Here is a 25,313-nt window from a genome sequence, read left to right on the forward strand (position 1 = left end):
GTAGATCTAGAAATAAAACTAATGAACTTAATACATAAATTCCCAGCAGTGTAGTGTAGGCAATATCATTAATTTGTTTACAAGATTACCGTGTTAACAGGTGATTACCTAATCCCTTGTTAACCACAGTTTCTTAGTAATTGAATTAATTTTTGTGATCCCTAATTGATTGGACTGTTTCTGTGTAACTAATATTACAAGATTATCGTGTTAACAGGCGATTAGATAATCCCTTGTGGACCACAGTATTGGTTTCTCCGATGTCTAATTGATCTAGCTGTTTCTATGTAAACTAAGATTAGTGATGTTTAAAGGGTTACTATAGACAACAATTATTACAGTATATAAACTACCAACTGTTGAGTTCAAGTTATCATTTACTTTAACTTGCCTTCTGACAAACATCAGTCATAGCAAGCTGTTTATTTATTTATTTCACGACAAACTTTAATCTTCAATATGGTAAGTCATATTTAATAATATTTTTACGAATCAGTATCTGTCTGTTAATAGAACGATGATTTTAAGATTTTCCTCTTTGCATTTCGCTGTCAGTCTAGCTGTCACTGTCCGTGGTTTGGTTGTTCCCAATAATGTAGGATCGAAAGCCTGAAAAGGAATTTTCGCCTAGTCGTTCGGATGAGACGAGTAACACCCTTGTATTCGATCAAGTATAGGCACAGTACTCAAATCTAAAGTGAAACTAGTAAAAAAGTATATTGCAACTGATACCATTTTAGATATCCACGATTAAGGAATTTACTGATGAACACAATTTAATAATTTTGGGAGGATGATTAATACAAATAGTTAACCAATTTTTCTTTTGTCCTTTTCAGCGTGAGTGTATCTCTGTTCACATCGGTCAGGCCGGAGTCCAGATGGGCAACGCCTGTTGGGAGTTGTACTGTTTGGAACATGGTATCCAGCCTGATGGTCAAATGCCATCAGATAAAACTATTGGTGGTGGAGATGATTCCTAAAACACATTCTTCAGTGAGACCGGTGCTGGTAAACATGTACCAAGAGCTGTGTTTGTTGATTTGGAACCAACGGTTGTAGATGAAGTAAGAACTGGTACATACCGCCAACTCTTCCATCCTGAACAACTCATCACTGGTAAAGAAGATGCCGCAAATAATTACGCTCGTGGTCACTATACTGTTGGTAAAGAAATCATTGACTTGGTCCTGGATAGAATCAGGAAATTGGCTGATCAATGTACTGGTCTTCAGGGATTCCTCATCTTCCACAGTTTTGGTGGTGGAACCGGTTCTGGTTTTTCATCTCTTCTGATGGAAAGATTGAGTGTCGACTATGGCAAGAAATCCAAGTTAGAATTCGCCGTTTATCCAGCACCACAAATTTCCACAGCTGTTGTAGAACCCTACAACTCTATCCTGACCACTCACACCACCTTGGAGCATTCTGACTGTGCCTTTATGGTTGATAATGAAGCTATCTATGACATCTGTCGCCGTAACTTGGACATTGAACGTCCAACCTACACCAACTTAAATAGACTCATTGGACAGATTGTCAGCTCCATCACCGCCTCTCTACGATTTGATGGTGCCCTTAATGTTGATCTTACTGAGTTCCAGACCAACTTGGTTCCCTACCCACGTATCCATTTCCCTCTAGCTACCTATGCCCCAGTTATCTCAGCCGAGAAAGCATACCATGAACAACTTACCGTGGCTGAAATCACCAACGCGTGTTTTGAACCTGCCAACCAGATGGTAAAATGTGATCCACGTCATGGCAAGTACATGTCTTGTTGTATGCTGTACCGAGGAGATGTCGTCCCCAAGGATGTCAACGCCGCCATCGCCACCATCAAGACCAAGAGAACCATCCAATTTGTTGACTGGTGTCCAACTGGTTTTAAAGTAGGTATCAACTACCAACCACCAACTGTTGTACCAGGAGGTGATTTAGCCAAGGTTCAGAGAGCTGTTTGTATGTTGAGTAATACTACTGCTATTGCTGAAGCTTGGGCTCGCCTAGATCATAAATTTGATCTCATGTACGCTAAGAGAGCTTTCGTCCACTGGTATGTTGGTGAAGGTATGGAAGAAGGTGAATTCTCTGAAGCTAGAGAAGATTTGGCTGCTCTAGAGAAAGATTATGAAGAAGTTGGTGTTGATTCTGTTGAAGGTGAAGGAGAAGAAGAGGGTGGAGAAGAATATTAGATAACATGTTTTGGAAAAAATAAAACATTTTAATGAATATTGTAGTTGGTTTTGTATTTCTTTATTAATTCTTGTACTACATACAATTTGGAACCTTATTACGTCGCAGCCCAGCCATGTCGCCTTAGCAACAAACTGTAGATATCCAATAATTTTGTTACTTAAATCTGGCAAAAAACGAAGTCGGCATATTGATTGTATATCTCTATGTATACCTTCCAAAACATGTCCAAGGGAGCACAGGTGGGAACAGGTCGCGAGACGTCGAGTTCGAGTCGCCTCCCAAGTCGCCACACGTCAAGTCCGAATTGAGTCCCAAGTTGTTGACTTTGGTACCGAGTCAAGTCGATCAGTCCCAAGTCTTCACAAGGCCCGAATCCCGCTCAAGTCGCCAGTTCATCAATTGAGTCACCAGTTCATGTCGAATAGGGTAAGTTAGTGTTATGCCCCCTTCGGGTCCTAAGTTCTTTCAAGTTCGAGGCTTGTCTCGAGTCGCAAGTTGGGTCATTGACGCGAATTACGTCGGACTCGAATCCGAATCGCGGGACTCGAGTTCTCACCTCTGGTAAATGGTAATGACTGGACCTGTTTGTTTGCCATTTGAAATGTTGTTCACCGAGAAGAAATGCATGTCTGATTTTTCCACATAGGCATCCAAGTTTTCTGTAGATTTTGAGGGGTTTCACGGTTTACCTCTGTGCGCAATAAGCAGGCAATGAAGATGGGGATGTGTTATGCCGTGCACTATAGGGACATTTTCCCGGACAGGGCCTTCCCCGATTTTGAATTCTAACTGCCAAAGGTTATTTAGGTGTAAACGAGAGCGTGGTTTTTTTTAACATCGTTAGAAACTGTTACTTACCCGTCCCGTTGTCCCGCACCCAAGCCAGAAGCAGAATTCAATTGGCCGAAAAAAATTGCCGTCTCAAGGCCGCGGCCTCACCCAGAAAATTTTGAAAATAGACGGCGGCAATTGCGTTTTACTGCAGCTATTCCGACCAGAAGTACAGAAACTAGACAGTGAGGCAAAATATAGGCTCATTATATTTTTGTAATTTATGTTGTGAGTGGAGTCGAGGTCTGCAGAACCGTCTCTGGAATGGGGAGTGTCGAAGCGCGCCTTTAGAGAGTATTAGGCCACAAGCGTGTTTTCCTTCTACTCCGTCCGGGAGTATGGCAACTGGAAAGGTGGTCGAATATAGCCAAAACCCCACTCTATATATACCCCCTTGATTCTAATCAGTCAATTGGACTATTGCCGCTGCATTCACAGGACACCAGAAATTTCATTTCCAGAAAACTGATGATGCCAGAAAACATGTCTCACAAGCACGATACTGGATCTTTGTACGATCTGGAAAAATATATTTCCGTGTTTATATCCACAAGTCTAACCCTAACCCGTCAGAATAGTTTTACTCACAATCCACCGTTTTTACAGCTTCAATTTGTACGTTTGACATGTAATTTGTAAACCTAACCCGAACCCTAACCCTAGAAAAAGATATTTTCCAGATGGTACAAAGATCTAGTATTGTGCGTCTCATAATAAGCAGCACTAGAGCTATATTTAATTTTCGAGCGATAGATACGTATATGTTTGCACCAGATATAACTATACAATACTGGTAATCTGGATTTCGAGTACTTTTATTTCGACGACTGTCTGTCTATAGAAGACCATGCACATATTTGTTCCCCAAGAGTATATTTTACATTTTTTTCTTCACTTTACCGAACCGGTTTGCCCGTAAAAGTTGATTGTCAAACTTTTCCTGCCCCCTGTCCCCTGCAGTCCGTACTCCCAACTCCCCAACCCTGTCAATGGTGCATGCTTGTCAATGGTGCAGGATGGAGAGTCTGCAGCAAGAAACCACGCCTAGTCGCTCGGATGGTTGAAAAGCAAAGGCCACATGTAGGTTATCGCGCATGGAAAGAAAACTCGTAATTCGAAATGAGAACAGGTCATAGAGCCACAGTCGTAGGAGCCGGGGGGGGGGGCTGGAGGCCTCTGCAGCTCCCCTCCCCTTATATAAAAGTCCTATAGAAAAAGTACAGGTTTCTATACAAGTTTGCGGGATTCTATAGAATGCTATAGAATGCTGCAGGAAACGAATTCATTCTGTATTTTTTTTACATGACTATAGATTCAAAAACATGTACTATAGTTTTGTGTAGGATTGGTAGATGAATATTTTCCAAGTGTAATTTCCTATAGAATTCTATAGAATACTGTAAGAAACTATTGGGAAAAAAATAAACCTACAGATTCATTGGTGCTGCTATAGTTTTGCTATAGAACTAACTGGTATCCTCGAGTCAGTTGAGTAATCCTTCAGTTTTCTACAGCCTTTGTGCTAAAAACTATAGTTTGCTATAGAACTAACTTGCATTCTCATGTCAGCTGTGATTCCTATAGATTTGGTGGTAAAAACTATAGTTTTCTATAGAACTAACTTATTGTCTCAAGTCAGTAGTATATTCCTATAGTTGTCTATGACATTCTGTTGAAAACTAAGAATTTATATGTATACCGTACTGTTATACTTTTACTTTTTAACAAATAGCCTACTATAGTTTCCTACATAATATTGTATCTCCCCACCCCTCCCCCCACCCCAGATTCGATGAACCCTTCAAGAGAATGAGACCATACCATATATCATAGAAGTTTAATTATATAATTGTAAAGTGAAATCGCTCACGGTTTACATTTTGAATTACTATAATACCACCTCGCGCAATAACATATTTGTGAAAAACTCGTTTTAGTTAATGATTGATTCATTCTAAAAATTCGGATGACAAAGAAAATTTTCGGGCAAATATATAGCCACATAAATGAGATTATCCACCTATGTCTATTCAGCGAATTTTCACTGTTGAATTTGATAACCGTAATAATAAATTAATGTTTCTAGTGATGTGGGATAGGCTAAAGTTTATGTTTAATTAATCGAGACTATAGATAACTTATATGGAGTTACCTCCCCGATAAATATTTCTCAATAAGCAAAGTATATTTGACAATACATAGTGAATACTGTTGTGGATGAATAGTCATAATGGTAATATAAAAATATATCTTTCATGTAATTGTATGCCTGTATTCATATGAAGCCAGGCTATTTGTATTGGGTTAATTATCAGAGCGTCCCGCACTCAAAGGTCTTTTTTGACGTTTCTTGTACCGTGATTGAGTGAATATTTCGATATATCGGCGGCATGCTGACAGTGACAGATCAACTAGTCCTAACAACAGTAACAAATTTATTGATTTTATAAAATTGTTATTTTTCTTTTTTTCTTCAGGATAGTAAATAAACGAGTAAGTACTTGTCTGCTATTGCGCAACTTAAACTTTTTTTTATAATAACAGACATAATATAGATAGGTATGAAATTAATATACTAAAAAGTTCTATAACTTTTTAATTAACCCAAAATAACCATTATAGGTCTACTAATATAGACAGTTCACTAAAATAACTTATTACTGACCTAGAGGCTTAACTAACTATTTAAATAGATTATAAAGGCTCAATACCACTCTTGTTGTAACTGAATAATATGTCCCAATCTTTATTCTGGTCAACAAATTGTACTACTGGGTATTTTACAATATTCCAATTAATTGATGATACAAATTTCATCTTAACACACCTAATTTAAAAAATTGGAAAAATTCAACTAAATGATTTGAAAAGTCTAACGTAAACCTTTTCAAATGTGACTTGGATTTAAAAATATTTTAGAACCCTCTGGACAAGTAAAATAGGATGTAATGGATAATTTACACAACAGGTAGGACACTTAAACATCTAATACTTAGAATAAGGCTATTATTTATTTTCTGGAGCTATCAAGCCAGCAAGAGTGATATTGTCCCTTTAAATGAAAAGTGAAATTAAATTTGTCCACCAATTATATTATAGATAAGATAAGATTTTATTGTATCAAAACATCCATTGAAGACAGCATACAATATAAACATGTAGGCCTACATAAATTTATAACAATATGACAAATGATATATATATTTACAAATAAGACAAATGATAATTTTAATCTAGAAATTACATGTACATTTACTAACAGGACAACAGTATGTATACACATTATTTTAGTCAAAAAATTACCTAGTTTGTATCCTGGACATTAACAGCCCCCCCCCTCTCTCTCTCTCTCTCTCTTGGGGGAGGGGGGGGGGTCTATGCCTTGGCAGTGTTATGAATAAACACTTGTGATATTGCTGTTTTGTAAATCATCCTATGATTCCTTATTATTACATCCAATGACTCCTGTTGAATTTGTATTTTGAAATCGTGTTTCGAGGAACAGCTGCCATCTGATCAACATGTCAAGCGTTATGTTTATAACTTAGAACATACATGTAGGAGATTACTGTAGGACCTCATTAAAACTGTAATTATCTAGTATTTATATGCTTACATATATAAATCCTTTAAACCTATACTATATGGTTGATCCACATTATGATATAAATAGACTAAGCTATATACAGGAAGTATGGTATATCAGGCCATACCAAAAAACAATTCGGGTTCTCAGACAATCCTGCCCAAAAATCTAATATCGAAGGGAGGGTGTTTATTTTTGTGTTTTTATTTGTCAAAGAATAACTCCTATTCAAAATAACTTCTCCTAAACTTTGAATTTGAAGACACTGCATTTATCTCATCAGTTGTTTATATAAATATATGATTTATTTGTAGTATCATTTATTATTGTAAATAACACAGGCATTTATCAGGGATATTTACCTTTATAGAGTTACTTCCTGTACCAAGGGAAAATGATTATTTATGTGCTGCATTGTGCGGTAATGTTTTTATTTTTCAAAATAAAAAACGCAATCTGATTAAAACACAAGTCATAGTTCATAGACATTCACAGCGATAGAAAACAAATTGAAACACTGATGCTGATTGGTTAATCGATTTGTGTATTTGAAAAAGGCATTATGCAAGAGAGAAATCTGCCTATTGCAGGTCTTCCTTTGGGCCTGAAATATATACTATTCAAAAAAAGTAGGGGATATTTGATTTTTAAGTGTTATTAAAGTCACCTAATGAAACTGACGAAGAAACAAATGACAAAATGAAATGAAGTTCACATTCATCGATTTATTCCAAATGATCGTTAGACTAAGTAAGGCACAGACTGACCATTATAAGGGTAAAATGATACCCGGGGTCAAACAGCAAAGTTACCACAGCATCACAACCAAGTCAGTAACGGGTAAATCCTCCTCTGTTTGCCAAACAAGCATTGATCCGACGTGGCATACTCCTAATGAGACGTCTAAGGTCATTTTGGTCCAGATTGTCCCATTCCTGTTGCAACGCAGCAGCAAGTTCTTGGACATTGGCAGGACGTTGTTGACGTTGACGTAACCTCTGTCCAAGCATGTCCCAGACATGCTCGATGGGGGAGAGGTCGGGACTCAGTGCTGGCCAAGGTAATGTGGTGATGTTCTGTTGTTGGAGGTAACCTGTAACGATCCTGGCCCTGTGACATCTTGCGTTGTCATCCTGGAAGATGAAACGGCGGCCATGACGTCATGCGAACGGCACAACATGGACTGCCAAGATGTTGTCCCGGTAGTACTGGCCTGTAACACGCCCTGCAACAACATGTAAAGCCGTTCTTCCAGCAACAGTGATGCCTGCCCACACCATAACAGAACCACCCCCAAATCGATCATGTCTGATGACGTTAACGTCTTGGAAGCGCTCGTTTCGACGACGCCACACCCTCCTACGTCTGTCCAAAAAATCAACAGTGAACCTTGACTCATCTGAAAACATCACATTGCTCCAGCGTCGATTATCCCAGTGTTGACGATCCCTACACCAACGACGTCTTGCCTGAATGTGATGATCTCTCAAACAAGGGATCACGCGAGGACATCGGGCGCGAAGGTGACCCCTATGCAGTCGATTCCGAATCGTCTGGCCACTCACTCTCACACCAGTGTCTGTTTGAAGACGAGCGCTGATCTGATTTGCTGTGATGACACGATTTCTCAAGGCCAAGGTACGGATAAATCGATCCTGGGCTTGAGTTGTCGCCCTTGGTCGACCTGAGCGTGGTCTGTCCTGTACAGATTGTGTATCACGGTATCTGGACCATAGCCTGCTTATGACAGACTGAGAAACATTAATCGTCCGCGCCACAACCACCTGTGTTGTGCCGATCTGTAGCATGCCAATGGCACGTAACCTTTCATTTTGGGTAAGCCGACGCATATCAAAATTTGTTTTCTGGTCACTAAAACAATTAAACTGATGTTTCCACCCTGGAATTCAATGCCACAATGACTGTAACATTCAAAGTCAGAGTCGTGCAAATCTTGGGTTGGACCCCCATGATGATCCCAAGCATCACCTGCATTCCATGCGGTAGCTATTGGTGCGTTTGGGCGTCACATGTAACTGGAAATGTTTTTTCTGTTAGGTTCTATAGTGACTTTTTTCGTAGTCATTTGCATATTTTAGTATTATGCCCCCAAAATCAAATATCCCCTACTTTTTTTGAATTGTATATTATAAGTTATTGATTAGACATTAATTAACTTACCAAGATCATAATCAACCCTCGATGCGATCGGATGGCTGCGATAATTAGATTTAAATACGTTTTGTGGTCGATGCAGTTAAACTGAAAAAATGGATAAATGAGACTTTGTTTATTATCGTAACAACAGTAGTAATGAAAATCGAGGCAAGGCTATAATTGTATCGGCGTTATCTAGGCTCAGAATGAAGTAATTTGACTGAAATTTTCAACATATTCTCTTTTCATTATCTATTTTTTAACTATTATACATGTAGCGAGAACTGTCAGCTTTTTATTTAATCTCTCCTAATGCCACTTTAATGCGGCCCTATTTAAGAAGTATCAGTGAGAAGTAGAATATTTCGTTTATTTGGCCTTACATTGTAATGAATGCTTAATACATCAATAATTAACTATTTATATACTTGATGTTTGATCAGTAGTCTCAGTCAATATTTGCATACTTCTGTATAAAAAGTTCAATATAACTTGCACTACTGTTTTATTTATAATACAGCTTAATTCTGAGGTAATATTTGTACTAATAGACTTATAACTATGTCTGATTAAATTACTAACATTACTATATTATTATTCGATTTTTATCCAATGGTGCTTGCTCTATACATAGTATAGGGAATGGAAGCTTTAACAAGTTATATTATAAGATTTTTATCCAATGGTGCTAGCACTATACATAGTATAGGGAATGGAAGCTTAAAATTTTAAAACCCATTTCCTACCGGGACGTCATTTGACCCAAATCTGGCCGATTCGTTTCAAAATGTATTAAGAACCCTGGTATAATCGCTGCTTGGATTCTGTTCTCTCCATTTTGTTTGTAGACAGTTTGTAAGTGTATTCAACCTATCATGACTGCAACTTGACGAAGCCTGTTGGAAATAATAGGGGATTGTTCTAGATATATTCAAACTTGTTTTGTTTATCATCCACATGTAGGAGCCACGGTGGATAAGTGGGTAAGATGCTGGATCACTAGCATCGAGGTCACATGTTCGATCAGGATTTTCCGATGTGGTTTCCCCTTGTCAGTGGTGCACAACGGAGGGCCTGACAAGAAACTGGTGTAGTTCGATTCCCCAGTTGTACAGGACAAGAGAAGAGTCGCCTGTCAAACCTCGTAGGTTTTCTCCGGTTCTTCTGGTTTCCTCCCACTGATAAAGACTTATTAAATTAAAGTTGAACCATACAATAGTTCCAAAATGACCTAGTTTGTGTCACATGGAGGTTATATTTAGAATTTCAATACTTTGAATTGTGTAACACTATCTTAGTGATAACAGAGATCAGTTTAGTAAATATGTTATTTTTTTACATCAGGAACATGGTACATTAAGACACCATTCCGGCTGCGACTGAAACCCATTCGCCAGTCTCTGCTCCTCTCTTCTCCTCCCCGCCCTTCTCTCATCTGCGTCGCTTCTCCTCCCCGCTCCTTTCTCATCTGCATCTCTGCTAACTACAGACAGCACGGGGTCTTATATACCCTTGTATAGCTAACTGTGCTAATTCTATTTAATCGAGAACATTGTCACTACATGTGGAAATTATTACGTCCGTAATTAGATACATGTGTGGACAGCATATCTTATATCATAGCTCAGTAACATAGGGGGTTCAATGAGTTCGCATACATGTATGTGGGGTTCAAATTGGTTCTATGCATTTAAATAAATACTTTACATGTATACAATATAACTTCCTATGATACGAGTTATGGAGCAATTTGTCACAATTGCAGAACTAAGAGCTTTTGAAAAGAGCAACCAAGTATTTTTGGGTTTTTTAAAATATCATTTTTTCCCCCAAAGATAGGACACAAAATTTTAAGAGGCGTTTCCAAAGAACGAAAGTTCAAATTAGTGAGGAGAGACAAACTAGGCCATTTCGGGACTAACACATGTTTCAATTATTTATTTCAATAATTCGCTTCCGCGTAGGGGTATTTAGCATGGGAGGACATTGGAGAAAACCCACGAGGTTGGACAGGCGACCCTACTCCTTGTCATGTACAACCGGGGAATCGAAACCCTGCCAGTTGACTCCATGACAGACCGTATGACACAGCGTGCACATGTACTAACCATTCGGCCATCCAACCCCCTGTTAAAATTGGTATGGCCTTAAGAGATCAATCCAACTTAAAGAACTCTTAAACAGGATCCCAAAATTGATCTTTTCATTTGAATCAATATATAATCTTCATTCAGTGGTATTAGTAATCAATAGGTTTACATTTTCTTTTCATTCGAGTGGGGGGGTTTGATGGCCGAATGGTTAGCACGTGTGCGCTGTATCATAAGTTCTGTCATTAAGTCAACTGGCGTGGTTTTGATTTCATGGTTGTACGTGACAAGGAGTAGGGTCGCCTGTCCAACCTCGTGGATTTTCTCCAGGTCATCCGGTTACCTCCCACAAGTGAATTATTGAAAAAAAAATGAACCATATGTTAGTCCTGAAATGACCTAGTGTGTGTGTGTGTGTCTCTCTCTCTCTCTCTTTATTTGAATCAATATATAATCATCACTAATCAATAGGTTTACGATTTATGTATATTTTTGTAGATAAATGTATATGGCTTACAAAAGTAATATGGGAAGTACCGTGAGTACTCCAAACTCTTCGGTCGTTTCGACGAAATCTACGGAATGTAAAGAAGACACACCGAAGTTACAGAAACCTCCGCTACCTCCAAAACCATCACCTGAATCACAACAAAGTCAAGGACCTAAAGACCTCATGATCAGCTATAGTCATGCTGATACACCATTTATGAAAAAACTTAGAGGTACATATAAAAAATTTTCATTCTGCAAGACAGTACATTAATATACACCTCCTTTGCTAGTTTTGGCCGAGAAAGTTCATTCAGATTTTCTGGTGTGGTTTCCCCTTGTCAGTGATGTAGGACAAGGGGTCTGACAAGGACAGGTCCCATGTACACATTGACAGTTTGAATTCGATATAAGAGTCGGCCATAGTGCCGCTGCCCAGGCAAAATTTCCCTCATAGCACACTGTATGGTGTATGCTCATTTTCATTAGCACGGTTCGGAGCGGAACAGTAGGACGTTAAACCCTATTTCATTTCATTTCCTTTGCTAGTTCTAGTATCCATTTCTTTATGCCTTTAAAGTGTACAATACTTTCGTAAAAAAAAATACTGTTTAAACCAAAACTTGTCCCTTTAACTCTGATTTTAGAGTTGTTAAATTATTGATTATTCAGATAATATGCCTGTTACAGCTCTTTGTTTAGGCTTTAAATGTTATATAAATTATTAATTAGACATTGATTAACATGACTAGACCATAATTAACTCTAGATGCCTTCGAATATACAAGATTTTGACTAGATTAGAACGTTTCGGCCATTGAATGATTTAATTTAAAAATGGAGAAGCGAGGCTAAGCCTTGAATATACCAGTACCGTGATACACACATCTTGTCAAAACTACAAACAGTGATAACTTGGCTCAGGCCACAGAATACACTAATTTGACTGAAATTTTTAATATATTCCTCTTTCATTATCTATTACTAAACAATAATAGCAAGACTGATCAGCTATTTATCTAAATCTTATGTAATGTATTTTTAATATATTCCTCTTTTATTATCTAAGTCTAAACTATAATTTCTAATACTGGTCAGCTCTTTATCTAAATCTTACATAATGCATCTTTAATCTTTGATACATGTCTATATTTTGGTATTTACCAGAGAAATTAGAAGAAAGTGGAATAAGTGTTTGGGTTGATATAGCTGGTTTACAAGCAGGTGTGGATTTCCTTAATAAAATCGGACAGGCCATCATTGATTCCAAGGTAATATACTATCATAAAATTGGTCAAAATTTAATTATCGATTTGATCGGATTTTATATTTTGGTATTTTTTTTTCATTCTTTAAAACCTGTAGTCAAAGAGATTGTGTTATATCCAGGCCCGTAAGTAGAGGTGGGGGTGTTCCCCCCCAGCAAAATGTTTCGCCCCCCACCCCCTCCACCATGAAAAAATTGTCAACCATAAAAACAATAGATATACATTGTCTGTCAATTTTACAGCACCCCCTGAGCACACTTCCCGCCCCCCTCATTGCTCTGAGCTAGTTAAGGCCCTGGGTATATCCTATTTATGTTTGACAGTTGACATAAATTGACTACAAGCAGTTGTTAGGCAACCAGTGTTTGTACATACAAGCAATTCAGAGATTGTCATGCTGATTATGTGATTTCTTGGCTACCATGTCGTAAGATCACATGATATTTTAACTTGCGTTGATTGATCAAACAAAAAATTGATCAATAAGAGATTCTTTGCTACTGCATACTTAGCGATAAATGTACGATTTCAGAGTGACAAGTAATTCTTTGTCATAATATTGAATATGTATACATTAATTGATGTATCCAATTATGAATTAAACAGGTGTTTAAAAAAAGTGTTTATATAATTTTCTAACAATTTCTCAAGTATTGTCTTTATTCTAATCATCTTGTGGTTTGTGCTGAAATGTACCTCAATTTCATTTTATTTGGGTGTTTATTTCCATATTCAGTTGTTTTTTTCTATATTTGGTTGTTTATTTCTATTCAGTTGTTTATTTCTATATTCATTTGTTCATTTCTATAGTGGGTTGTTTATTTCTATATTCGGTTGTTTATTTCTATTCAGTTGTTTATTTCTATATTTGGTTGTTTATTTCTATATTCGGTTGTTTATTTCTATTCAGTTGTTTATTTCTATATTTGGTTGTTTATTTCTATATTCGGTTGTTTATTTCTATATTCGGTTGTTTACTCTATATTCGGTTGTTTATTTCTATGTTTGGTTGTCTATTTCTATACTTGGTTGTTTATTTCTATATTCAGTTGTTTATTTCTATATTTGGTTGTTTATTTCTATATTCGGTTGTTTCCGTTGTTTATTTCTATATTCGGTTGTTTATTTCTATATTCGGTTGTTTACTCTATATTTTATGATTTAGTTTTTATATTCTATTTTCTATGATTTCAGTTGTTTATTTCCATCGTGAGTTCAGCGTCCGTTAAATCAAAATATTGTAAAGATGAGCTCGCTCTTGCATATATATCATCATCATCTATATTCCCCATCGCGCTAGAGAAACAAGAAAGTTTATATCCATTGATGGACACAGGAATGTAAGTTAATTTTGTTTATATATATATTATACCATAGGTAGAATGTTATGACCATTTCCATATCTTTACGGTAGTGCTGGGTATTTCCACTGCAGTCACGATAACATATGTATTATGACTTAGGATAAATGAATAATTGATATTTTTAGTCCTGCCGATGTCGAAGAATAAAACTGTTTTATATCATGATATTGATGTGGTTCAAAATAAGGACCAGTATAATTTAAGAATGTTTGTGTACCTATGGATAATGTGTGATGTGGATAGTTAATAGTGACAGGTTAATAAATTACTGAATGCATAATGTGTTATGTGGATAATTAAGAGTAACAACGACAAAAAAAAAAAAAATCAATTCAGTGTCTTATGAATCAATACGCGAATTGTGAGGAAGTGAATAGCCAGCGCTAATTTACAGTGTTCGGTGGTCAAATGACCTGTCATTCAGTCATGTGGCATGGTTTCGACAAAGAATAGTCTCCTGCCTAATATCGTGGGTTTTCTCCCACCTATGCACACGTGAATTAATGAAATAAAATTCAATCATATGTTAGTCCCGAAATCACCTAGTTTGTGTCAAGCGGACGTTAAAGCCCATTTGTATAAAGAGACAATGTCAAAGTTGAAAAAGTTCTATACAGTTGCACTGAGGAGTTGTTTTATATACTGTTAATATCAAGATATCAGTTTAATACGGGGGAGGAGGTGGATGGCTGAATGATTAGCAAGTGCGCTGTATCATAAAGTCTATCATTTAATCAACTGGCGGGGTTTCGATTCCCCGGTTGTAGTTGACAAGGAGTAGGGTCACCTGTCCAACCTCGTGGGTTTTCTCTGTGTCCTCCGGTTTCCTCCCACTGCTAAAGACCCCTACGTGCAAGCGAATTATGGAAATAATATTAAACCATATGTTAGTTCTGAAATAACCTAGTTTGTGTCGAGTGGACGTTAAACCCCATTGTTCTCTTTTTCCGGGGCCTGTCTCATCAACTCTTTAAGATATCTTTATGAAACTTTGTACACATATAACCTATTATAATACAGTAATTGTGTATTTTGTTAATTAGACATTTCTTGAATTTAATCATTTTGGTGTTCCATGGAAATAAATTTGATTTAGTTTTTATGGTATACAAGGGTACTGGGTGTTGATGACTACAGACTACGAGTTTTGTGTGATTCTACGATATCTGTCCTATTATTACAGGAAGTTACAGTTAGCAAGTTATAAATGGAGTAATTTCGTTGATGAAGATAAATTTGAAGAAAGTTTTAGCGAATTGTTATCCATGTTACAGTCTGAATTAAAACAGAGAGCTGAAGATGACGAAAGCAAGGCAGATAACTCAGGTATACCCATAAACAGTCTTGATTATTTGTTACATAATTTATTTAAAGCAAGTGTGGAATTAGCGCTATACAAGCGTTCATTTATTATTCATTTATTGTAAACACTTTAGTGAATAGTTACACTCTAGAAAAACTGTACATAATAATGATAATAACTGTATTATTATGCAATGTTTAATCAAAGGAAATGAAATGGGGTTAATGTCTTACTCCGAACTGGGCTAATGAAGACGGGCATGCGCCATACAGTGTGCTATGAGTGACATTTTGCCCGGATAGTGGCACTACGGCCTACTCTTACATCGAATTCCAATTGTCAAGGGATCCTTTACGTGCACTTTTTCTTCCCATGCGAAATAGACACCTGTCCTTGTCAGGCCCCCGTCCTGCATCACTGACAAGGGGGAACCACGCCGGAAAATATGGATCAACTTTCTCGGCCAATGCAGGGATCGAACACTTGACCTCCAGGCTAGCTAGCCAGCGTCTTACCCACTTAGCCACCATTACCCGCAATGTGTAGTCAAGGCAGAGAACCAAAAATTTTAGTTTTATAGAATGAAGACCACAGGTACATAGAGACAGAAATTCCCTTATTCATCTCTACATTTTTATTATGTTTATACGTCCACATTTGATGAAAAGGGAAATATAGGATTATATCCCCAATGACAACTATGGGAGAGTACCTTGATGGGTTATTGCACTTGATTGAACTATAAAACATAATTCATATGGAAAACATATATGTTCTATTACTAAATGTTGTATAAAGATTTCACCCGATTGTACGAAAAATCACATTTTTAGCTAGATGTCACAATTTTTATTTAATTTGAAAATCTGCAAACATATCAGCATGTTTAGTAGCGCCATCTATTATACCATGTTTATTCAAACCTTTATTTTGCAGGTAGCCCTGATAAAAAGAAAGAGTTTAAAAGGTCAATGTCACGTAAAAATATTTACCGTAAAGCACCAAATTATAATCGCTCGTTTGAAGATAACGCAACTGAACTTCTGCCAACTAAATTCTGGAAGGACAGGTTTAATAAAGATCAGGTAGATTGGAACAAGTAAGTGAATCTAGAAAAAATGAAATGAAATGAAATGTTGTTTAGCGTCCTTCAGCTCTGCACTAAGTGCGCTGGGAGCCACGGTGGCTAGGTGGTTTAGATGCTGGCTCTCTAGCCTGGAGGTCGGGTGTTCGATCCGTGCATTGGCCGAGAAAGTTCATCTGGATTTTCCGACGTGGTTCCCCCCTTGTCAGTGGTGCAGAACAGAGGGCCCGACAAGGACAGCTGTCTAGTCTTTCGGATGAGACGAAAAAAACGAGCTCCTGTGTATACATTGGAATGCACGTAAAAGATCCTTTGGCAGTTAGAATTCGATATAAGAGTAGGCGATAGCACACTGTATGGCGTATGCCCATCTTCATTAGCCCAGTTTAGGAGCAGAACAGTAGGATGTTAAACCCCATTTCATTTCATTTCATTTACTAAGTGCACTAATGAATATGCACATACGCCATGTATGCTCAAATTCCAACTGTCAAGGGTTCTTTTACCTGCAACCAATGTGCTCAAAGGACCTCATTTGTTTGTTCCATCCAAACGACTATACATTGTTCCTTATCAGACACTCCGTCATACACCGCTGACAAGGGGAAACCATGCCAGAAATTGACAATGTACTTTCTCGGTCAACGCAGGAATCGAACACAGATCATCCAGGTTAGCAAGTTAATGCCTTATTTACTGAGCCATTGTGGGTCCCAAATCTAGAAAAAATCTCATTCTAATGAAAAATTAACTATACTTTTAGTCCTGATAGAATGTAAGATGTCAGTCCCGATATCATGTAAGGTATCAGTCCTGATAATTCAATTTCTGAACCAGGGGTTGGATATCCGAATCAGTAGCATGTGCATGTTGTATCATAAGGTCTGTCATTGAGTCAGCTGATGTGGTTTCGATTCCAAGGTTGTGCGTAACAAAGAGAAGGGACTCCTGTCCAACCTCGAGGGTTTTCTCCGGGTCCCCTGGTTTCCTCCCACTGCTAAATTATTGAAATAAAATTGAACCATGTGTTAGTCCTGAAACTACCTAGTTTGCGTCGAGTGGACATTAAACCCTAAAATAAGCATATAATCCAGATTTCAGAAAAATTGAGTTTAACTCATTGATTGATTTGACACTGAATGACCCTATAACCAGATAACGTATTTGAATGCCTGATAATATTTGCTACATTGAATTGATATTATAACCATTAATCAAGTCAATCAACTGGACCCAGTAATGTACTGTTTGATAAAAAGATCTTATTAGACTCTCCAGTAAAATAATTTACCAGTGTAGTTATATATATTTCATCCTGAAATGACCCTAGTTGTATTACATAGGTCTAACACCACATATCTCCTTCTTTCCAAAAAGTGGGATTGGATTGCCGTTACCACGTGCGCACTGTATCATAAGGTCTGGCATTGAGTTTCAATTCCCCGGTTGTACATGACAAGGAGTAGGGTCGTCTGTCCAACCTCATGGGTTTTCTCCCACTGCTAAAGAAATAAAATTGAACCATGTGTTAGTCCCAAAATGACCTAGTTTGTGTCGAGTGGATGTTAAACCCCATTTCTCTCTCTCTCTCTCTCTCTCTATCTCTCTCTCTCTCTCTCTCTCTCCAAAAATATTTTCTTTCCTCTACCCTGAATGTAGTGGAATGTATAAGTTTATTGATTGTAGCAGTAAGCGAATTCGTATTTCACTCTTAATTTCACACATTTTTGTATATTTTACAGATTTGTCGATGCCCTTACCAAAACATTTGCATTTCCAATGAAGAAACTTTTTTCTGATCCAGAAGAAGAAAAATGGTTGATGGATGTGTTATTTCGTGAGATGGAAGTTGGAGACGACAATATTTTACATTTTGATATATTTGAAAGTAAAAAAAAATATTTATAGCAAATTTACGTTTTGTGTGAAATGATGTGAAATAGGATCCAAGAGCTTTAGTTACAAAAAATGAAACTAATTTATTTTAATTCGACTGCCATTGCAATGGCTAAGAACTAAAATTTATGCCTAGATTTTAACTCTCAATCGTTAAAGAATATTTTATGAATAAAGTGACATGAATCTGTTCCTTTATTAACCAAACATTAATATCAAAGAATATGACATTATTTCAATAAATAAGTAGCCAAACTATCAAATTTCTCACCGCATAAGCCACGCTAATATGTACTCCGATTGATTATTTAATTAAGGAAACAAATTCAAAATACCAATGCTAGATAAAGTCCAAGCTAGCATTCAGTCAGATTTAAAACAGACCTATTATTAAATTTTCGTGGACAACAAAATGAGAGAGAGAAAGATGGGGTTTAACGTCCACTCGACACAAACTACGTCATTTCGGGACTAACATATGGTTTAATTTTATTTCAATAATTCGCTTGCGCATTGGGGAGAGAAAGAGAAATGGGGTTTAACGTCCACTCAACACAAACTACGTCATTTCGGGACTAACATATGGTTTAATTTTATTTCAATAATTCGCTTGAGCGTAGGGGTCTTTAGCAGTAGGAGAAAACCGACGAGGTTGGACAGGCGACCCTACTCCTTGTCACGTACAACCGGGGATTCGAAACCATGGCAGTCGACTCAATGACAGACTTTATGATACAGCGCGCGCACGCTTACCATTCAGCCATCCAACCCCCCGACAACAAAATGACGGCATCCTTATTTCATAGCAAAGCAGCATAGATCAATGAAATTTCAATTCCACATATATTTGTAAAAACTGAAGGAATTGAACCACTATTGAACTATTATTTTTATTGCTTCAAATGGCACATCAGGTCTTTTAAGTCTTTTATGCATAAAATCTAAAAATTTTACTGTGTTTATTATGTTTTAATGTCAAATTCTTTGAAATAGCAAATTTTACAAGCCATTTAGACCAGACTGGCCGATATGATCGTACAGAGATCCCTGGTCCTTACTATAAGGATGTCTGTGAAATTAAATGGGGTTTAACATCCTACTATTCTGCTCTTACTGGGCTAATGAAGACAGGCATATGCCATGCAATGTGCCATGGGTGGGGGGGGATTTTGCACTGACAGCGGCTCTACAGCCTACTCTTATTTCCAAGAGAAGTCTGGAGGCCCTCCATCATACACCACTGACAAGGGGGATCACACCAGAAAATCCTGATGAACTTTCTCTACCAACGCAGGGATCGAACTAGGGACTTCCAGGTTAGCGAGCCAACGTCCTACTCACTGAACACTTGTGGCTCCCTTCTGGGCTTTGTAATGACACCACTATTGCCACGTTTATTAAAGGAAAAACCACAAAATAATTTTCTTATAAATTCAACTAAGTATTGTCAACAAGACATTAAATCCTATCTCTTTTCTTTCCATTTAAAAGTTTGGTTTGGTTTTTTTTTATTGTTTCTAGGTTTTTGTGTGGTTGATGATGAAGAACAGCCTCTATGGAAGAGAATCGAAGACCAGGCTCGTGAAAGTTACGCCATGAAGGAAGTATTTGACATGGACTCTTCCGTACGAGTTGAAGCCATTGAAAATCTTGGTAAATAGTCTAGCCATTGACTCTTTTTATTTTGTCTTTTTGTGGTCTTAATCTAGATCCCAGATTATTCTCTGCTCTTTGATAAATATTTAAAGGGAAAATCCCAGCTGTTTGTTTTTTTTGTGTTTTTGGCTTCCCTGGTCAGTTGTGCAGGACTAAGGGCCTGGCAAAGAAATATGACTAGTCTTTTGGATAAAACGAAAAATCAAGGTCCCGTTTTCACGTTGGTGCGCATGTAAAAGAACCCTTTGCAGTTTGAATTTGAAGGAAGAGTAGAGACAAAAGCTGTTGCCTGAGTAAAATATTACTGTGATGTTAATAGGGGAACTGTCAGTTTCTGTAAATAAATAAACTGGCTGCATGTGCTTTAAGTATCTTGTGTCTGCTGTTGGCTGTTTATATTCTAATAATTGTCAATGATTGTTGTTTTTCAGCCAAATATCGAAGTGCTCCCGTTATTCAGGCTTTACAAGATTTATTGACAGACCCAGACGCAAATGTACGAGCTGTAGCAGCTATTTCATTGGCTAGAACAGAAGCAAATGATGACCAATCACTAAACAAACTATTGAGAACTTTGATGGATAAAGACAGATTGGTTCGCGAGGCTGGATGTCTGGCACTGGGACATCTTCATGCAGAACAAGCCGTTAAAAAGCTACTTCATATGTGGTATGTTTATTTTCTATCACTTCCATATTTAGACGGAGAATAAGTTTTGATATTTGTCAAGCTCAATTCTGACTTGTCCAGATGGGTCAAAAGAATGACGTAGATAAAATACTACACATAAAGGACTGAGGTAGAGCACATAAAAGACTGAGGTAGAGCACATAAAGGACCGAGCTAGTGCACATAAAAGACTGGGGTAGAGTACATAAAGGACTGAGGTAGAGCACATAAAGGACTAAGGTAGAACACGTAAGGGACTGAGCTAGAGCACATAAAAGACTGAGGTAGAGTATGTAAAGGACTGAGGTAGAGCACATAAAGGACTGAGCTAGAGCACATAAAAGACTGAGGTAGAGTATGTAAAGGACTGAGGTAGAGCACATAAAGGACTGAGCTAGAGCACATAAAAGACTGTGGTGGTGAGGTAGTGCACATAAAAGACTGGGGTGGTGAGGTAGTGCACATAAAAGATTCCATGGCCATTTAAAAATCAAAGAAGAGAAGGCAGAAATGTATTATTAAATTTGATTTGTATTTATTTTATTTGCAGGCGTAATGATGTTATTTCTCACGTCCGTGAAGCAGCAGCTGTAGCCTTACAACAGATAGGGGGTGTAGAAGTTGAACAAGCAATGCACGTCACTAAAGTTTTAGCTGATGAGATTAGACAACTTACGGAAGATAATCCATAAATATCTTCATTGTTTTTGTAAAAGAAAAATAGGCAAATTTTGGTTGATGATCTCAAAAGAACAGAACCCTTTTTCATTTGAGCCTAACTCAAATCAGGATTTGGAAACAAGTTAAATTAAATCTATATTTTTCTTTTGTTTACTCTTCCTCAATTTTGTCTGAAAGTATTTCCGTATCAACCTAACAATGAGAATCTGTGATACAGAAGATTTCACAAAATCTTTTCAAAGACCTTGAGTATTGAGATATTTGTTTGCTTGTCTATTTTTCTTAACCTTGTATTTACATGTACATGTTGATGAAGTGAGGTTGTACGTGACAAGGAGTAGGGTCGCCTGTCCAACTTTGTGGGTTTTCTCTGGGTCCTCCGGTTTCCTCCCACTGCTAAAGACCCCTACGCGCAAGCGAATTATAGAAATAAAATTAAACCATATGTCCCGAAATGACCTACTTTGTGTCGAGTGGACGTTAAACCCCATTTCTCTCTCTCTCTCTTGATGAAGTGACCATACAAATAAACAAATAACAACATCTGATTGTAATTAGGTAGGTAACGATTTTCTTGATGTTGTGCCTGACCTTTTAAAATTCATGAAATCAAATCAACACTATTCTTTTTGACCCAAATAAGAGAGTTCTGTTGTTTTAATCACCATTGAAGTCTGAAGTCGTATTAAGTGATAATTTGTTTAAAAGACGTATGTGATGTGATGTGTGTTATATGTTGAATAGAAATTGTGATTTGAGGCGAAGAAAGTCTTGAATCCACCTTTATATTGATCGATCAAAACCTGAAAATTACTAAAAAATTAATATTGAGGTGGATTTAGTCTGACTATATGTATATAGTAGTGAAATATGATAGTCTTAAAGATGCCTTCCCACGTACAAACTGGGTAATTTTATGATATGTTTGGACTAAAAACATATTCAAACTATTGTATTTATCAAACGTGTTCCTCTTAAATTTGTCATGTGTGTACATGCCTCATGCTTGTTTTTTGGGGAATCCAGCCCCCCGAGTTCACAGGGGTCAATATATTCTTGCAGTTTTGGGTGTCTCTACTGTATACTTTAATTGGAAATAACTACCCTATGAATACCTTCGTGGGAATGTATCTTTAATTAATAGTATTAAATCTTTCAGGATTATTTAATAGCCAAATATAATTAAATACATACGTGCCATGACAAATAGATATATACCGGTAGTCATGTAGTGTAGTGCACCTTTATTTAAACTCCAGTCATAGATCTGCACACATATAAAAACCAAATAAACACTGTGATTGTTCAATCTGATTTAAATACAGATCTATATTTCGTTTCGTTTTTTTATATGGCCTGCACTACATGAAGATCTGACAAGTTTTACTTGAAGGTCGTGTCAGGGGTCCTACGAGCGCCTTTTGACCTCTCATCAAAACAATCAGCGTCCACGTTTTTATGTAGTTTACCCACAGTTCCGTGCATGGCACGTCAAGAAGTCGCTGTAACAGACCATTTCATTGGCCGATGAGATCCTAATTGGATTGAAAGTACTAGAGCAAGAAGAGTCTTGTTTTGTTTCTCAAATTGTGATTTTTATGTATATTATATATATTTATAGGCGTGTATCTGCAGGGTTATAAATAACTATCAGTTTTCAGTTAATGACTTTGAGGGTTGGGATGACCTAATGGTCTAGAGTGTTGCGCTTCGACCTCTAGCTGGCCGTTCAACTCTGGCTTGCGGTTGTGGTTTCCATCCCGGGTGAGAGCGTATTTGGCTTGGAGATACGAGCGCCTTCTCAACCTTGTGGGAGTGTTCTGCTTTCCTCCCATAGGAAAGATCCTTGCACGTGTGCTAAGATATTAAAAATGAAAATAAGACAACTTGTCTGTGATATCATCTTCGGTGGAAGCGGACGTTAAACACTATGATCAACGGTTAATAACATCTGGGTCAGTGGGGGTGTATTGAAGATGAAATGAGATGGGGGGGGGGGGTAACCAGCAGTGAACCCGCGACCTCCATGCTAACGAGCCAGCATCTTATTCACTTAGCTACCATGGGTCCCTCTATAGTACTAAGAATCTTTAAGACTAATATATATATATTCCTATCTGCGGTACCAAGAATCTCACTTAAATTATTCCCTTGGCAGATGGAATTCGATATAAGAGTAGGTCATAGTGCTGCTGTCCAGGCAAAATGTTCCTGTAAGACGTATGCCCGTCTTCATCAGCCCAGTTCGGAGCAGAACAGTAGAATGTTAAACCCCATCTCATTTAATTTCACAAATATTGTTTATTTTTTTGTAATTTTCTATAATTTAAAATAACTTTGAAAGTCACTTCGTGAAATACTCAGCTAAATTGGTGTCTGGTGATATTCATACAAAAACAGAGAAATTTGGGTACCTGCCCCTGTACACCTGTAAAATCTAACAGTCCTCACCTATGGGTAATGGAGATTTTTGTTTTTGTATACTTAACATAATGTATCATTTTTCTAGTCTTTCTTTCTGGCCTTTCTTCTTATGTTTTTATATACTTAATGTGATGTATCATTTTCCCTGGTCTTTTTTTTATAATGTTTAAAATGAGAGGGTATGTTGAATAACCGCTTGCTGTAAAATAAGCTAAACATGTAAATTTTATTTTATAATTAAGTAATGTCATTATATTGTAATACCTCATAGTTTGTACACTAACATTACTAAGTTGAAAATTAAATTAAGAACATTCATTACATCTTGTTTGCTTGGATATAATATAGACTTTTAATTGTGAGGGAACGCTGTCCCACCTCCCAAACAAAGCAAGGGAATGCCATTCCTCCTCCCAAACAAAGCAAGGGAAGACTGTTCCCATATCGCACTGCGCCACTGAGTACTATACTTGTATTGTTGGTCCTAAATGTTTATATGTTTTATAAAATATTGAGACATTCTTTTTTACTTTTTTATTATCTATTTATAATTTTCTATAAATTATATTCAATTATGATAAACAGCAATTAGTATCCAATATGCGTCATTTTTATAATTATTAAAATGTCAGTTTCATTCAGATATACATGTGATCCATTGACTGCTTCAGCTGATATTTTTATTCCAAGGAAGTTATAAAATAGCTTATTAACAACACTGTCTGCTTAATCTGATATATATTTGCACCATGAAAGTTATCATAATAAAACTTAATATCAACATTGACAGCTTTAGCTGATGTTTCATTTCCAAGGACGTTATCATAATACAAGTTATTAACAACTTTGACAGCTTTAGCTGATGTTTCATTCCCAAGGACGTTATCATAATAGAAGTTATTAACAACATTGACAGCTTTAGCTGATGTTTCATTTCCAAGGATGTTATCATATTTCAAGTTAATGACAACATTGACGGCTTTAGCTGATGGGTTTTTCAAAGGCCATTATCATAATACAACGAGAGTTCAGTAATCATGCAAATCATTGACTCTCTCAAAACTATTAAATATTTAATGTTTCAAAAGCATACATTCATCCCAGGAATGATAATGATACAAACTGCAAAGCCTTCATTTCATATGTTGAAATTCCTTGAATATGCATAATATTGCCTTCACCTATATCATTCTTGTTTAATTTTTTGATATATTTTTAAAGTATGTATTTGACATGACCAGTTTTCTGCAATACATAGAGGATATTTGTCGTTTTAGAGTGAATAACATATTTTATTTCATCGAGAAGCAAGAAAACTTATATTTTCACGAATGCATAGCATGAGTGAAAATATAAACGTTTTCTTGCTTAGAGATGAAATAAAATATGTTATTCACGACAAAACGACAAATGTTCTATTTATTTTATGATTTTACAATCATTTAAGGTAAAAACAACATGGACTACTGCTAGCCAGTGGAATAACACTTTTATTTCACTGATAAAAAGCGGTATTCCACTACTGATCATAAAATAAATTTGTGTATTTATTCCAAGTTGGTTTTGAAAATATTCTTTCCTTATCTGTTTATTTCTAATAAATGAAATGTTATATT

The 25,313-nt window shown here is 36.8% G+C and overlaps 1 protein-coding gene and 1 pseudogene across 3 annotated transcripts; both read left to right on the top strand.

Annotated features, from left to right (window-relative positions):
- Positions 1 to 870: 870 nt before the first annotated feature.
- LOC126825154 (tubulin alpha-1 chain-like) lies at positions 871 to 2,195 on the top strand (annotated as a pseudogene).
- Positions 2,196 to 5,177: 2,982 nt separating this feature from the next.
- Positions 5,178 to 24,002, top strand: LOC126825147 (uncharacterized). Of its 3 annotated transcripts, XM_050554651.2 has the most exons (11): positions 5,199 to 5,263; positions 5,508 to 5,523; positions 11,362 to 11,585; positions 12,520 to 12,623; positions 13,815 to 13,960; positions 15,168 to 15,310; positions 16,224 to 16,386; positions 18,114 to 18,259; positions 19,789 to 19,920; positions 20,355 to 20,592; positions 21,143 to 24,002. In XM_050554651.2, the coding sequence occupies exons 3-11, from the start codon at positions 11,366 to 11,368 to the stop codon at positions 21,282 to 21,284; spliced, it is 1,434 nt and encodes a 477-aa protein (XP_050410608.1). In that variant the 5' UTR covers positions 5,199 to 5,263; positions 5,508 to 5,523; positions 11,362 to 11,365; the 3' UTR covers positions 21,285 to 24,002. The 3 variants fall into 3 exon arrangements, with proteins under 3 accessions (XP_050410609.1, XP_050410608.1, XP_050410607.1); XM_050554652.2 differs by lacking the exon at positions 5,508 to 5,523 and having other exon boundaries at positions 5,178 to 5,263; XM_050554650.2 differs by lacking the exon at positions 5,199 to 5,263 and having other exon boundaries at positions 5,343 to 5,523.
- Positions 24,003 to 25,313: the final 1,311 nt, after the last annotated feature.

This window comes from Patella vulgata, chromosome 6, assembly GCF_932274485.2.
Source record: "Patella vulgata chromosome 6, xgPatVulg1.2, whole genome shotgun sequence".
Classification (NCBI taxonomy): Eukaryota; Metazoa; Mollusca; class Gastropoda; family Patellidae; genus Patella; species Patella vulgata.

What these genes read in the sequence shown, in the direction of transcription:
- LOC126825147 (XM_050554652.2), top strand. Translation starts at nt 11,366, where the DNA reads ATGTATATGGCTTACAAAAGTAATATGGGAAGTACCGTGAGTACTCCA. An exon ending in GATCAGGTAGATTGGAACAA is followed by an intron (nt 16,387 to 18,113) that starts GTAAGTGAATCT and finishes TATATTTTACAG; the next exon opens with ATTTGTCGATGCCCTTACCA. An exon ending in ACATTTTGATATATTTGAAA is followed by an intron (nt 18,260 to 19,788) that starts GTAAAAAAAAAT and finishes TATTGTTTCTAG; the next exon opens with GTTTTTGTGTGGTTGATGAT.